The sequence below is a fragment of the Notolabrus celidotus genome, chromosome 7, assembly GCF_009762535.1.
Source record: "Notolabrus celidotus isolate fNotCel1 chromosome 7, fNotCel1.pri, whole genome shotgun sequence".
NCBI classification, from domain to species: Eukaryota; Metazoa; Chordata; class Actinopteri; order Labriformes; family Labridae; genus Notolabrus; species Notolabrus celidotus.
In genome coordinates this window covers 15,875,502-15,890,594 of record NC_048278.1, presented here as the reverse complement: position 1 = coordinate 15,890,594, position 15,093 = coordinate 15,875,502, and the positions used below count along the sequence as shown (strand labels likewise).

Sequence of the window (15,093 nt, the reverse complement as noted above, 5' to 3'; positions counted from 1 at the left end):
GCCATATATGTCTTCCAAACCAACTAAATGCAGCATAAAAATCTGGGCAGCATGTGACAGAAGAGGTGTCATGTTAATTCATCAACATCACTTCATAAAAATAAAAATTCAAAATGTAAAATAAAATAAACAAAAATCTATGTCATGTAAAACTATTGTTTTTATATTTAGGGCTGTCCAATGTACATTAAAAAAAAGTTTTAACATTAATTTTAATGAAAAACGAGTGAGTTATCCTCATTGAACCATGATCTGTGAGAATTAAAGATCACAAATGGACTAAATATTGATTTAAATGGTTAGTAATGGAGTTCAAAATTAGATTTTTTGGGGTTCTGACACTTTTGGATAATTGAATATGCCCCGGGTCAAATTGACCCAGGAAAATTATTGCTGTTCCAGAGAAATGAACATAACAGGAGGGTTAATGAGTTAACTGTACTCAGCCTTTTGTTGATATGATTGTTACTATATAGTTTAGAAGTTAAGGTGTTGAATCATGTGAGACACATGATGCACTATAATGCAACACTGTGATGTGGTGCATTGACAGAGCATGAGCTAGTTATCGTCTCATGAGTTTGGCTGATCAGCCCAGCAGTTTAGCTTACACAATCATCTCACCATCTGACTATTAGTCTCTTGGCAGTTAGGCAACAATTTAAAGAAACACTTGCAGTTACTCCCACTGTGTTGTAGGTTTCAGCAAACATTTTATAAGTGTCTCTCACCGTTTGAACTTTACAAAGGGAGGAATTCATGGTGGATGGTGACAGAGAGGATCAACTGTGTCCTGCTGAAGTCATTTCTAAGTGGAAATAAGCTTCCTCCTTGTCTTCCTCTGGCTGTCACTTCTCTCACAATTTATATGGATGCAGAGAGGTCACATCCTGCAGACATCCAAAACCAAAAACAAGCAGCAAGTCAGATTATCAACAACCTGAGCCTCAGTCTCTGCTGACTCCTAATGAGGTTTACCTTTAGAGATATTTGGGAAATGGACAACAGTTATGCATGAAGTAACATTTCAGTCAGGACAACTCTCGTCAAAATAATTATATATGGGGCGCTGGTGGCCTAGCGGTCTAAGCGCCCCTTGATAGAGGCTATAGTCCTTGTCGCAGAGGGCGCTGGTTTGACTCCCGGCCGATCGACCATTTACTACATGTCTCCCCCAATTCTCTACTTCCAACATGTCCTGTCTCGCTTCAGCTATCCTATCAATAAAGGCAAAAAGGCCAATAGATAAATAAATTAAATAATAATAATAATAATTATAATAATTATAATAATAATTATATATTATAGCACGCAATAGGTGAAATTAGTGGGCAGTACGTCCCTGTTCTCGGAGCTCCCTTCCGTTCCAGGTGCCTACGTGGAGTGCCAAAGCCTGAAGTTGGGAGAGCACACCTCACCTCTCTTTCATGTGCTTATATGAAAGGTCAAGGCAGGGAGAGCAGTGGCAGCAACAAAGACCCCCAGGATACAGAGCACCATCAGCAGCATTACATAATGACACTGGTTCAAATCAGACACATAGACAAGGAGGTGCATGAGTCAAGATGGGTTGCGAAACGGTTTTTAAGAGTAGGCAGGCTAAAACAGTTTTGATAGAATGCCCATTTGCTCTTTGCCAATTGAATGAGTAGATGTAATCAGCTGAGCCGTCAGCTGATAGGGGCTGGTGTTTAAAGCAGCTGATGTTCTGTGGGCTGAGCATGACTTTGTGGCCTGCCTGAACTAACGCTATGCTCAGTACCTGAACTGGTTTTGGGATCATGATTGTATCAGTTGCTTTTCCAATTTCTGGGATACTGAAACAATCATGATCCTAACATTTGTTTACAAATTATGATTTGCTGTAGTTTTAGGAACATTTATCAAGCTGGATGTCAGATGATAAGTGATAAGCAGATGACTCTTGCAGACATGCATTAGGAACTCGGCAGCCCAAGCTGCTACCTCTCATGTCTTTTCTCAGCTCCATTTACAGCATAAAATCAAAGACAACATACAAAGATACAGACATGTGACACATCTCAATCACCAAACCAAATATTCAGGGACCCTCAACACTCACAATCTGGGAGAAGAGGGCTTCAGTCTGCACTCATGTATCACAAGTTCATACTCACTGATCAGAGTGTGGTGAGGGTCAGAGACAATGTTGTTTGAAGCCTTGTTCGTGTGTTTTGATTGTAGGTTGTTCATGGAGTCTCTGGAGTGTTGGGCTACAATCTTTTCACAGTTTCATCTGGTGGAGCGATTAAGACTTTTTATTCAATTTTTATTTGTATTTATTATTTAAAAGGACCATGCATATTAATTAACACTTCTGTAAATATGCCAGATTGAGACTTTGCATCATATGGAACAATTACTTGGGATGCACTGATTGTGAAAATCTGAGCAGCTGTCGATACAAATTTTTGAAATAACAATGCAGCTGATAGCCTGTTCTGATATTGATGGGGTTTTGTTGTTACCACTTTGCAATTATCTGTGTCTGTTTTCAAATGAGCTATGAGATTAGATGGATAATTATAATGGAGGCTGGTTCAACCCTACGCAGCAGTGGTCGACGTGGACGTGAGCAGTACTTGTGCGTTGATGTGTCTGTGTCGCGCACATAGACTGTATAAAATATGGACGCATAATCCGTGACGTCACCCATCTGTTTCTGTAGCGCTGTTTTGAGGCCAGTCGGCAGCAGCAGCCATATTGCTGCTGTCGAGTGATTGTGACATGAAGAGGCGGGCTTTGAGCCTCCTAGCCAACAGCTACAGTGTTCACGCCTGTCAATCAAGTCATCTGTGCCTCTCATTGGAAGACTCGGAATCTCAATATCTTCGAAATTACAGCGGGAGAAAAAAATTCACCCCACGTACAGTGTGTGCTGATCGAGACATGAGCTATCCAGACTACACTCGTCTTTTGTACCAGGCTGTAAACATGTTTATTTCTGCTGTAAAGATCGTCTTTTTTGAATTGGTGTGTATGTGGCTTCTGGTACTTCCGGAGCCAGCCTCAAGCGAATCCCCAGTGAACTGCAGTTTTTGGCACTTCCGCATTGGACTCATATTTTTAGACCTGAGGGTGTCGCTTGGTCACACAGCAATTCTCCGCTGAAATGCTTGAGGGCAGTGTGGTCTCTCCGATAGTTGGGTCACCTGTTTCTGGCCCTGCTACGTTTTCTGTTTACTTTTTCACAGCGATTCTGAGCATATTATGTTAATTTACAACTGATACATGTTACTGTTTATCATACAGCAAAGATTACAGAGAAGAATAGAGAGGACATGTCTGAAGAGATGAAATACACATTTTGTAGGCGGAGCATCTGCTACATGCGTAGGCCTCTGCGTAAGTATGGGACCTAAACGTTTAGGCTACGCAGGCTTAAAGGTCGTTGACATTGGTCCCCTCCTTTTGAACTGTCACTCATTTCTGTCTCACAAACTGCATGCCGCTGATCTGTCTCGGAGACAGTGGAATACTGTGGAATGTCGACATTTTCTTTCGGATTTGACCGTGAAAATCACACATATGGGTGACCCTCTTATATTACATCAAAGTTTTTCCAACAGATTACTTCATACATTTTTTTCTCTGAATCAGCAGTTTGATATACCAGCTTCCCAGCATTAAATTGATGTTACACAACACATACATTTCACTACTGATCACTATTCATGGAACAATATTTTCAAATGGTTAGAGTTCATCAATAAGGGCTGATATCATTCAACCAATGCATTGTTGCATCCCAAGCAGCTACTCTAATTCTTCAATATTTTGGCAAGTGAAACATTTTCATCTACAACAGATAAGCAAAATAAGTCATAGTTGTAGGTTTCATCAGAGATAGTACAGAAAGATTAAATAAAGCAAGTTGTTTAATGCTACAAATAGTAAGTGACATCCACCACACAGACTGACAGTGTTGGTATCAGCTTGCCTTTAGCCAGTAAATTACAGGATACTACTCACCCTTAATTCACAGAAACTCTGCTCTGTTAGTCGACCTTTTCAGATTACAGGAAGTAAAATTCTGTCCTCTTTTTTCTTTTTTCTTATCAGGCTTACACAGATCTGCTGCTGAGCAGAGAGAGAGATGAGTCATGAGGAGGACGGACAAAACAGAAAATTACCAGAGGATTAGGGACATAATATGTGCACTCTTTGAGCACACAAATTCCTCGACTGTGACTAGAAAACCCAAAATTAGCCTCTTAAACTGGACCAGTTTTCCAACACTCTGAGGTTGTCAGTGGTCATACAGTGCTTTAAGTTTCCTCTGTCACACATTTTGTATCCCTGCATTTGTCTCTCTGCCAAACCTGCTAAAGAAAGTAAAGTTAAGTCATGAAAGTAACCATATCCTTTGATGAAAACCTTTCAGAGAGAAATAAGGGTGAAAAAGAAACAGCTGTTCTAATACATTAGTTCATTTTAAAATCAGCAGAGGGGAATAAGTTGTGCCTCGACTTAACGTATTTAATTTTCTATTTACACCATTTCCCTACAATTTAAATGACATGCCTACAATAACAGAGTAGAATAGAACTCTAATCTGGCATGTCTCCTAATACAGATGTATTCAACCAATCTGGCTCAATGTGACATGCAGTGCACCTGAGAGGGCATGTAGTTCTTCAGTAATGTGACCTTAATCTGTTTACTTTCCAGTTTTGAGGGATAATTTCTGAGGCTAGCATGACAGCGCTAACTCCACCCTGTGCTACTTAAATATAGATGTTATCATGTGTTCAGATGAGAATATATACCATACTGTTTCTGCAGGGGAAGGGGAAATCACCTCAGGGGTTTGTGAATGTGAAGCCCAAAGGAAACAAGAGGTCGAGTGGAAAACAGAAAAGCGTCCCAGTTTTACTCTCTGGCTTTGATCCAATACTTCGAAAACGCATCCTCCCCTCGTATCCACCCTCTAGATTTTATCACAGACACAATGAGAGGAGGAATAAAAAAGGTGTCACAAATTCATGTCAGGCCAGATCTGATTAATCGCTGAGCATCATTATGATGACATCATTCAGGCGTACCACTGAAGATTGATTTACAAAAAGCTGGGATGGGGAGGATGTATTCTTGACGTATAGGGTCTCTGTCCCTCTTTTCTCTGCACTGACAGCAGAGAAAATCGCAGAGGAAACAGGAAAGGCCTGAGCAGCTTGGTGTCGGGACGGATATCCTCTTTGGGAGGCGTTCCCCCTCCTCCCTCTCTCAACTCTCCCTCTCTTTATCTCCCTTTTTATCGTTTTTCTCCCCCTTCAACCCATTTTTCTACTCTCTGTGTGGCACAAACAGTTTGGCAGAGCTCAGGAGTGTACCAAAGCTTTTTGTTTCTTGTGAAATTTTGGGTCTTCAAACCCGAGTGAGCTATGTGTTGGCATGGTGACGAGGAGGATGAGGACAGCTCGGAGGTGAAGCGTTTTGTTGGCTTGTTTGTTTGATTTGTGTGTTGGTGTAATAGTGGCTGTTATTTAGAGTTATGTACACGTGCTTTCCTGCTGTGTTTCTGATTGCGTGTCAGGCTTTTTGACCTTGTAGCTCTGCTAGGAGTGATTTTTTGGAAAGATGCAGGAAGTTAGCAAAAAACGGAGGCAGTATTGGAGCCCCATTGTTTACACGTGCTTAAATGTTTTTCACTGGAGCTGAGATGTTTAGGAGATTTGTCACCCCGTAAAGAAAGATAAGTTTATAAGGACAGGCAGACACAGGAGAACATACAGCTCGGGTCATGGGACAGAACTGTTATTCGCTTTGATGTTTGTGTATTTCCATGAATTGTGAAGTGGTAGATGGCCTTAAAAGTAGCATTGCTAATAGCATTTTCAAGCTATAGTTCTTCTGATGCTCTTCTGGTGAGCTCGTAGGACATTGGAGTTTTGCTTTGAAATATAAACGTTAACAGAAGAAGATTTTTGTCATTCCTCACTGCTTCTTCAATCCGATTTTCACATCCTTTTCCTTTCTTGTCCAACAATTTCTACCCAACTTTGCCCTTTTTTCCTTCCCCCCTCCAAACACTGTCGTCTCTCCCCCTTTATCTCTTTCCTCCCATTATCGCCTTATCCTGTGCTCACCATCTTTTCCTCTTCTGCAGACATCACTCTCAACACCTCCTCTCCCCAGGCTAACTGTTGTAGTTCAAAGCCTCAAAATGAAAGTTAATTAGTTTCCCCATAACTTCTCCGCCTAACTCCTTTATCCCTTTGTCCTCTGTACTTCTCCAGAGCGATCCAGGTGGGCTGTCAGTTTTAGAGCAGCTTGGTCTGGACCAGAACTCTGACTTCTCCGACTCAAGTGTGCAGCAGCTGTTGGATGAACAGCGTGAAAGGATCCGCAGAGAAATTCGGAAGGAGCTGAAGATCAAGGAAGGGGCTGAGAACCTGCGCAGGGCGACGACTGACAAGAGGAACGCTCAGCAGGTCAGCTTCTGATATGCTTTACTAGTCATAAAGCCCCTGTTGTTGTGTTTTCTGAAAGTTTGTTCCTCATCACACCAGCCTTACCAGCCGTGAAATAATCTAGATGTTTTTATTTACATGTTGTAATAGAACGACAGGAAGGCCACACAAACTCATGAACTAATACTTTCAAAAAGACTCAGTACAGCTGCAGGACACAAGGTGTTGTTTTTACTGAAGTGGTTGAAGGGTTAAAAAATTTTCTCACAGGTAGTTGAAGGTATTAAGAGAGGAATGAGATTGTTACGCCAGTGTTCTATTCATACTCCTGTTTGCTACAAGAACTGAACAAAAAAAAAAGAGACACAAAACAGGAAGAAACATCACCACTGTGACCCAGGCAAAAAAACTGACTCATCTTTGGACGAGTTCTTACACACCTCTTATTCTTTTTTTGTGATGACAAAGATTGTACACAGTATGAGCCCAGCTCTTGAGTGCATCTTCATTTTGTTATCTTATCTTAAACCCTTTATTTGAATGAAAATAGTGCCAAGGAGGACATATAAAATGTTGGAACTGAAAAATGTTTGTGATTCACAAAAAAATTGCTTATTTTAAAACATGTTTAAATAAATGTTGGGACAGGGACAACAAAACACGGAAACAGTAGTATAGCATTCAAAAAAAGAACATGTTGGTAACATGACTGTTTATAGGAAGGTTATCCAAGAGAGGCCGAGTCTCTGAGAAGAACAACTAGGAAAAGGTTCACCACTCTGTGACAGACTGCGTGAGCAAATGGCTCAGCAATTTCTGAGTAATGTTCCTCTGCATAAAATTGCATAAAACATGGATTTCATGATCTGTGGTACATATCATTAAAGGATTCAAAGAATCTGGAGAAATACTTGATAGCTTTGATCTTCAAGCCCTCATGTTGCACTGCATTAAAAAGAGACGTGACTCTGCAGTGGAAATCACTGCATGGGCTCGAAATCACTTCCAAAAATCATTGTCTGTTTGCACAGTTTGTTGCTGCATCAACAATGCAGGTTAAAACTGTACCATGCAAAGAGGAAACCATATATAAGCATGATCTATATACGCTAGCAACGTCCCTTGGTCTGGTTAACCACAATTTGAGATTATTTTTGGAAATCATTGACGCCACATTCTCGGCTCTAAAGAGTAGAGTGATCACCCAGCTTGTTATCATATCACAGTTTAAAAGCATCAAAGATTACATGCGTAGCATACAACAGTGGGAAGGCACCGTTAAAGCAACAATATAAACAGGTTTTAGAGAAACATATGTGGCCATTCAGACAATGCCTTTTTTAGGAAAACCTTACATATTTCAGCAAGACGATGCCAAATGACTCTTTAGTAGAAGAGTTCAGGGGCTAAACTGTCCTGCCTGCAGCCCAGACTTGTCACCTATTGAAAACTTTTGCCGAATCATTAGAGACAGAAAATATGACAAAGGAGACCCTGAACTGTTGAGCTGCTGAAATCTTATATCAGGCAAGAATGGGTCAATATTTCACTTTCAAAACTCCTGAAACTCTTCTCCTCAGTCCCCAAATATTTTGGGGACTGAGTTAAAGCAGTGTGCTTTAAAACAGTTGTTAAAGCAGAATTGATGCAGCACAATGGGAACATGCCCCTGGCCCCACTTTTTGAAACATGTTGCTTGTATAAGATTTAAAATGCGCATATATTTTTCATAACACAATGGCATTTTTCATTTCCAACATTGGATATGTTGTTGTTGGACTATTTTCAATAGTTTTTTTTCCAGGTTTTAAATGAATTCCAAACTAACTAATTCTATGCAATGTCTCAATTTGTTGGGGGAATTGGGGTTTTATATATATATATATATATATATATATATATATATATATATATATATATATATATATATATATATATATATTTATATTTATATATATATATATATATATATATATATATATATATTTATATTTATATTTATATATATATATTTATATTTATATTTATATGGCTTTAGTTGGATAATGTCAGTATGTGTTGACATGATGCTGTTTCAAAGTCAGGAATAGGTAAGGGAAAGCACAATGGTTCATGTTGCAGAAATTACACTTCTACATTTGCCTACTTCAGCGTCAGAATGACACATCTGTACCAAGTGCAATTTCTAAGATCAGAAAGTCAGGATCAGAATACAACATTCCTGAAGAATCAAACAGATTTAGTGTTATATTATTAAAAACAATAGCATTTTTTTTTTTTGCAGTATTCATTATTTTTGCTCTTGCTGAGAAATAACGTTTCTCTGTCTGCATTGTCTTTACAGGTGGACAGCCAGTTGCGTTCCTCTAATCGGAAGCTTGACAACCTTCATGCTCAGCTGCAAGAACTGGATGCTCACATCGTGGTGAAGGGTGGAGAGGAGAATAAAGGTATCCGTGTGAGAAACTGACACTGGTGCTTTCGAATCTGTCTTCATATTTAATTCCTTTGTCTCAGTAAAGCCAAGTAAGGTTTCCGATCAGTGTACAGAATTGCTTTGTGGCAACTTTCAGTAAACATGCTGTTTTCCTTTTTGTAAATTATCTTGATTTGTAAGATGTTGAACATCTAGATACTGTTTGTTTAATCAATAGCTGCTGCATGGAAAACAACTAAGTTACAATGAGATCCATGCATGTACATTGATGATTGAACAGTCACAAAACATAAGCACTTACCTAAACTACTTCAAAGGTTAGTTTTAAGAAGACCAAAGTCTCTACAAATTTGTTTTGCATAGAAGGGAAAAGATTTTTGGTGTCTGAAGTGTTCAGGTTTCTGTTTGTAGTCTGACTCATTTACAGTAAACGGTGCATGTGAAAGTAAAAGAGGCAACGTCATTGGCAGTTGTGCAATCCAAGGTCCATTTGCTATGATTTGATGATGAGTCAGCTGTTTTTATTTATATCTAATAGCATACATCAACATTTAAGTGTAGCTGATGATCCAAATCAATTACTGTTGATGGCTGGCTACACTAGAAGCCCTGACAAAACAGCCATCCATCCCTACTCAAGAGTCAATGGGTTTTCAAGATTGCAAACATCATGTGCAAACCAAGCTCTTTGAAAGTGAAATACAAGCATTTACTGGGACAAGAAAACGCGTTCTGATGTAGTGTTTTTTTCTGTATTTATTGAAGTTTGGGGATGTTTACATCTTGAACAGTTTATTTTATAAATGATCGGTTTCTGCTAGAGCAGAAAGTTTAAAGAATGTTGGAAATCAAAGCATATATTTAGAAATACACATATCACACGTAAGCATACAAGCACATTTTCTTTGTACTTTCTGTGTAGTGAAACATTTCTCCTTTACCCCAATCTTGATAAATGGAGCCCAAGGCTGCAGAGCAGTGAAAAGTAATACTGCAGGATGATTTGTCCTTTCCTGTTCCGTTTTGCTGGGACACCGTGTAAAGGAGCCAAAGACTGTTTAGGTTTTCTGTCTGCTTCCATCTGGTATGAAGATGTAGTGGACCTCAAATCAGAAGAACAGCAGTTACAGAGTCATTAGATCTGTTCCCACTATCCAGGATTTTAACCCCTTACATGCTGCTGAAGGACATCAAGGATAAAGCAATATTTTGGACATTACATTGAATCCCCCAGAGAGTATTTTCTCTGTAGGGCACACCGTGTGAACCCTCATCTTGTTCCTTTTTATATCTGAACTTTTTCCTTCCCTCCACAGATGAGTGTCCTCAGTCTCCCGGGGCAGAGAGCCGCACGTCAGCCCACAAGGAACGTATCGCTGCACTGGAGAGGCAGCTCAACATCGAGCTCAAAGTCAAACAGGGAGTTGAGAACATGATTCCCATCTACTCCAATGGATCCACCAAGGTACAGGACATTAACACTTGCCCGCACCTGAGCACAGCTTTAAAGAACACAAGTTCAAGCAGAGGCCTTTGACAATACTCATAAATGTAAATTAAATCCTGACTTGAATCAATACTGCTGCACGTGCACATAATAAACACAGGCAAATGTGAAGAACATATTGTAGGGGTGGTACACAATATGTCCCTCCCCCAGCTGCTTAGTAACTGACAGTGTTTGTCCATGTGTGTGCATCTTCATGATACATAACCTTGCCATTTGCTGACTCGGGTAAAAATCCATGTGTAGAGACACACCAAAACCATTCACTTACGTATAACCCTTCTCCCGTGATTACCTCCCCACCCCCTTTCAAAGCAGCCTCTGTTTCACCTTACCATTTCACCTTGCTCTCACACCTTTATTTCCCTGCATGAAGACCATAGAATTTAACAACCACCGCAATTAATCCAGACAAAGAAGAAGAATTTCTCAGCTGCTCATCTAATTTTCAGCTTCTTATCTTGTCTTCTTATTGTCTCTTTGCTCCTCTCAGGATAAGAAGATGCTGCAGACGGCCCAGCAGATGCTGCAGGACAGCAAGACCAAAATTGACATAATCCGCATGCAAATTCGCAAAGCTGTGCAGGCCACTGAGCACAATGATGACACACAGGGTGAGTGTGAGCAGACAGATAAATGAATGAATATAAAAACACTTTTCTTATAACGTTGTGGCAGTAATGCAACATATACATGATGCTGAACACCTTTAAGTTCCAATTGACTGTAGCATTCTGTAGGCTTCTGTTGTAGCTATCAAAGGTAACTCCCTTTGGTAGCTTGTACATGGAGGTTACATGTTATTGCATTTCACCTGATTCACACAGCTGGGATTTTTCCTCTTATGTCACGTTCAGTGTGAAAGGCTCAAATCGTTTAAATGTTATACTGCTGTGTTCCAGGTGGCTAGTTGTATAGATTTAAGATGTCTTACAATCAATATCATGTCTTGACTTGATCGATCTCAAACTGAAAGACAACAATTCGTGAAAATCCAGAGGGAATTCTTGTCACACCTCTGATAACATATTGAAAATCCTTATGTGAGACAACAGCCAATGTCAGTGTTGAACCCCTAGCTAGCTTAAAGTATTGTTTGATAATGTTAGTTCTCTCCATCACGTAGAGAAAAAGGCAAAAATTCCTAGCTTTAAGCAATGTTAATAATATTACTCTGGAAAAGTCATTGACTTCAATATAATAAACCATTATAACCATATATTTGTAGACTCATCTCATTCTAATTCCTATGGCTAATGTTAGCTTCCAACCAATGCCTGCCTAAAATTACCTTAAGCTTTAACATCATTAGCTAGGCACATGTACCTTTCTTTCATAATCAAATGTAGCTTTTACTTGAAATATGACGCTGTGTCTGTTCAGATTAATTGTTGATTGCACTTAAGAGGTTTGCAGATTTGTTTAAGGTGTCTCAAAGTATATCGTTTGAGTAGTCCCATAACAGACAGAAAATGTCAGAGTACTTAGTATTGTTAAAAACAGGCATTTTGTGTGATTTATCTTCCTTTTTTAACAAGTATTTTGATTAGCATCTATATAAGCCTAGCCAGAGCGTTTTGAGTTTACCTGCTCATAAAAGAAGTGTATGCCATTAGCATCATACACGAGAGTATACACTATCACAGACAGCATATGAAACTGAGTGTTTTACAAAAGTGGTCAGCTGGCACTGGCAAGACGCTCTCTTTCTTCCCTTCATCTCTATGTGATCAGCAGTCTTTGTCTCTGCATGCCATAAACAGTCCAGAGCAGCAGCCGCAGACGGCAGACTCCCAGCAGCACAAACAGATCAATAAAGAGCTTGTTCAGTGTTTTTCGCATCTCTAACATCTCTGAGTTTCATGAGGAGGAAGATGAAGAGGACAGTCAGGATTAATTCACTGTAGACTGTGTGAGTGAGCGTGTATGTTTTATTTGTGAGTGATACAAAGCCTGTGTGAAGGCCCACCTGGCACATTAACACAATCAATGAAATTCACACAAAAATGAACTCGGAGATAATCCAGATGACTAACAAAGGGACTGGCAGATGAAAAGTGTCCTTTCTACACAAACAGCACTGAGCCACACACTAACAACAAAATGCATTAATGTGCTGTGTGTGGAGGACAAGCTCAAAATACTGTGCATGTTTTGAAGTCTGTTCATGCAGGTTATCAATCAAAGTGTGACAAATGTGATGTTGATTCACTGTTTCTTTCTCTTATCACTTTATGCTGTGGGAGGTTGATCAATGCAATTCAGGAGAGATGACTTTCTATGGGACTGTAAATGCTGTGGGCCATTATGCATCCCTGTTGGGAAAACAAGTTGATTGATTTTGTTCATGAGAGGCGATTCGTAAAAAGTGAAGCAGGAGAGCAGGAGAGATTTTGAAGATTAAAAAAATCCAATCTCTTCACTTCAGCTTATATCAGACTGAAGGCTATTTGAAACGCTGGTTGACATTTATAGCAAAGGAGATGATGGTTAGCTGGAGTGATTTTTTTAAAGGGCTCTACATTTCCCATGTTGTGTCCCCACTGTGATAAACATCCAAGGTTTTAATGATGTGAAACTCTTTAAAGAGCTACTCCTGCTCCAGGAGGAGCTGTTTAACGTCTTATAAATTAACTCAAGTGATGTCACTTGAGTCAGTGTAATATGCCGTGGAGGACTCAAAGTTCAAGGCAGAAGAAGTATGTGAAATCTGCACCTCATGTTTACTTGAGAATGTTTGGAATCAAAAAGATTATTCTCTCGTCTTGTCCGTTATGATCATTTTCTTCACTGTCACTCTACAAAACTGGAATAACAAAGGAATACACCAAACCTTCATTTTAACTTCTTCTTTATTTCCTACCTCTGGTGGTGCTGGTGTCTCATGAAGTCTGTGGATCCTTCTCAGTTAATCTATCCCTCTTTCTTGAAAAACCACACACACACATGGGTTGTGTGTATAGTGTACACACAGACAGTCTCCAGGCACCACACCCGGTGGAGGGGTCATCTAGCAAGGTCTGGGCTCCAGGCAGAACACCTTATTAGGAGATAAAAGCACCCACATCCATTCCTAACCCTACTTCCCTCTTCTCCTTTCTTCCTTCTCTTGCCTCATGCCGCTTTTTGAGCAGCTCATTACACCCAAAATCTTTTATTCTAATCACCCCCTTGTGCCCTTTTTGTTCTTCTCCAAACTAACCCCACATTTGGAAGTCAAATGCACTCCACTTTTAAATGGCATTTATCCTATTTTCCTCTTCCTTATCTCTTGCCTCCTCTCTTCTTCCCATGTCTGTGTGCTCCATTGTTTCCATTTGTTTCCTACTGTTAAACCTGCTACTGGGCCATTCAGCTCACCACTTAGCTGTAATTGTGCTTCATGGGGGCGACTCTGGGGCTGACCTCATGTCTGTTTATGTAAGTGAGGGAGCTTGAGTGTGTTTTACCCTTTTGACTGAAAACATGGCACCTAATTTGCTGCTTTAATCCAGTAACTGCTACCATGGCTGAGTGTTTTATCAGTGACATTGGTCTAAGTGGCTTTTACTACACACTGTAACTTGGAACTTTGAAGATTATATGATGAAAAAACTAATCATTGTTCACTTTGAACCTTTTGTTATTTATATAGTCTCTAAAATATACTTGAAGTATGAGATTTAATTTAAATCTCCAAAGCATATCACTCGATCACAATAGAGAGATACTAAAGAGGGGTATTGATTGCTCTGTTTGCTCTTTTAACCAGACGCTGGCACTAGAGTTGATGTTGTTTACTGGGAAACATTCAGCAGCTATTTACTTCCCTTTAGATGCTGCTAATGGTCCCTTTTTCTGGCTCTTGCGTAATACTTGACATGCATTAAGGCATTAACCTTACTTGCATACCCAGGGGAGATACGTTACCTATAGTACAATGCACCCAAACAAAATGCTTATCTTGGCAGGTGTGGAAAGCATGTTGAGTAGCTCTGTCTGAGTATGGTCAGACTGAAGTACTCTTTTGTACACCAGTCAATTCTTAAATTGAATATAGAGCTGAATCCCAGATGAAAAGTACATTGAAGGCCTCTGAATATTTTTTCTAATGTGTGTGTCTTTGTATCTCCTATGTTGCAAATGGAGCTACTGGGATGCAACACCCATTTCAGACTCCAAAAATGAAGTCCTAGCATATCCCATCATAACCTACCCTACCCTGCCCTACCCTACCCTACCCTACCCTACCCTACCCTACCCTACCCTACCCTACCCTACCACATCACATCACATCACGTCCAGGTGTGATGAAAGTGCTGATCTTTATAACCACAGCTTCAGAACTATTGTGTTTAATCATCATTCTAATGTAACTTGTTTGTTCCATTGCTGCAGGTAACCAGGACCTCTGCGGGATGGAGCTGCGCATTGAAGAGCTGAGGCATCACTACAGGGTGGAACATGCTGTCGCAGAAGGAGCCAAAAATGTGCTCCGGCTCCTGGGGGCCAGCAAGGTCCAGGACAAGAAAGCGCTATCTGAGGTTAGACTCATACATTGCTACACACATGCTTTGTTTATAATGTAGTCTGAAGCGCTTTTTATAGTATCATGACCTTGGACTGTATATATTAAAAATGGACAATATAAGAGTTCATTGACAGTGAAGCCAAAAGATTTTGAGCTCCCCCTGCTGACTGGCTGCAGTGTAGTTAAAAAAAACTGCCTCCTCTAT

The 15,093-nt window shown here is 40.0% G+C and overlaps 1 protein-coding gene across 1 annotated transcript in view; it reads left to right on the top strand.

Annotated features, from left to right (window-relative positions):
• pkn1a (protein kinase N1a) overlaps positions 1 to 15,093 on the top strand; it is a 66,934-nt gene that overhangs the window by 32,465 nt on the left and 19,376 nt on the right. Inside the window, 5 exon segments of the mRNA XM_034687601.1 lie at positions 6,261 to 6,455; positions 8,779 to 8,884; positions 10,188 to 10,336; positions 10,872 to 10,992; positions 14,756 to 14,901. Coding sequence (XP_034543492.1) covers positions 6,261 to 6,455; positions 8,779 to 8,884; positions 10,188 to 10,336; positions 10,872 to 10,992; positions 14,756 to 14,901 — 717 coding nt within the window.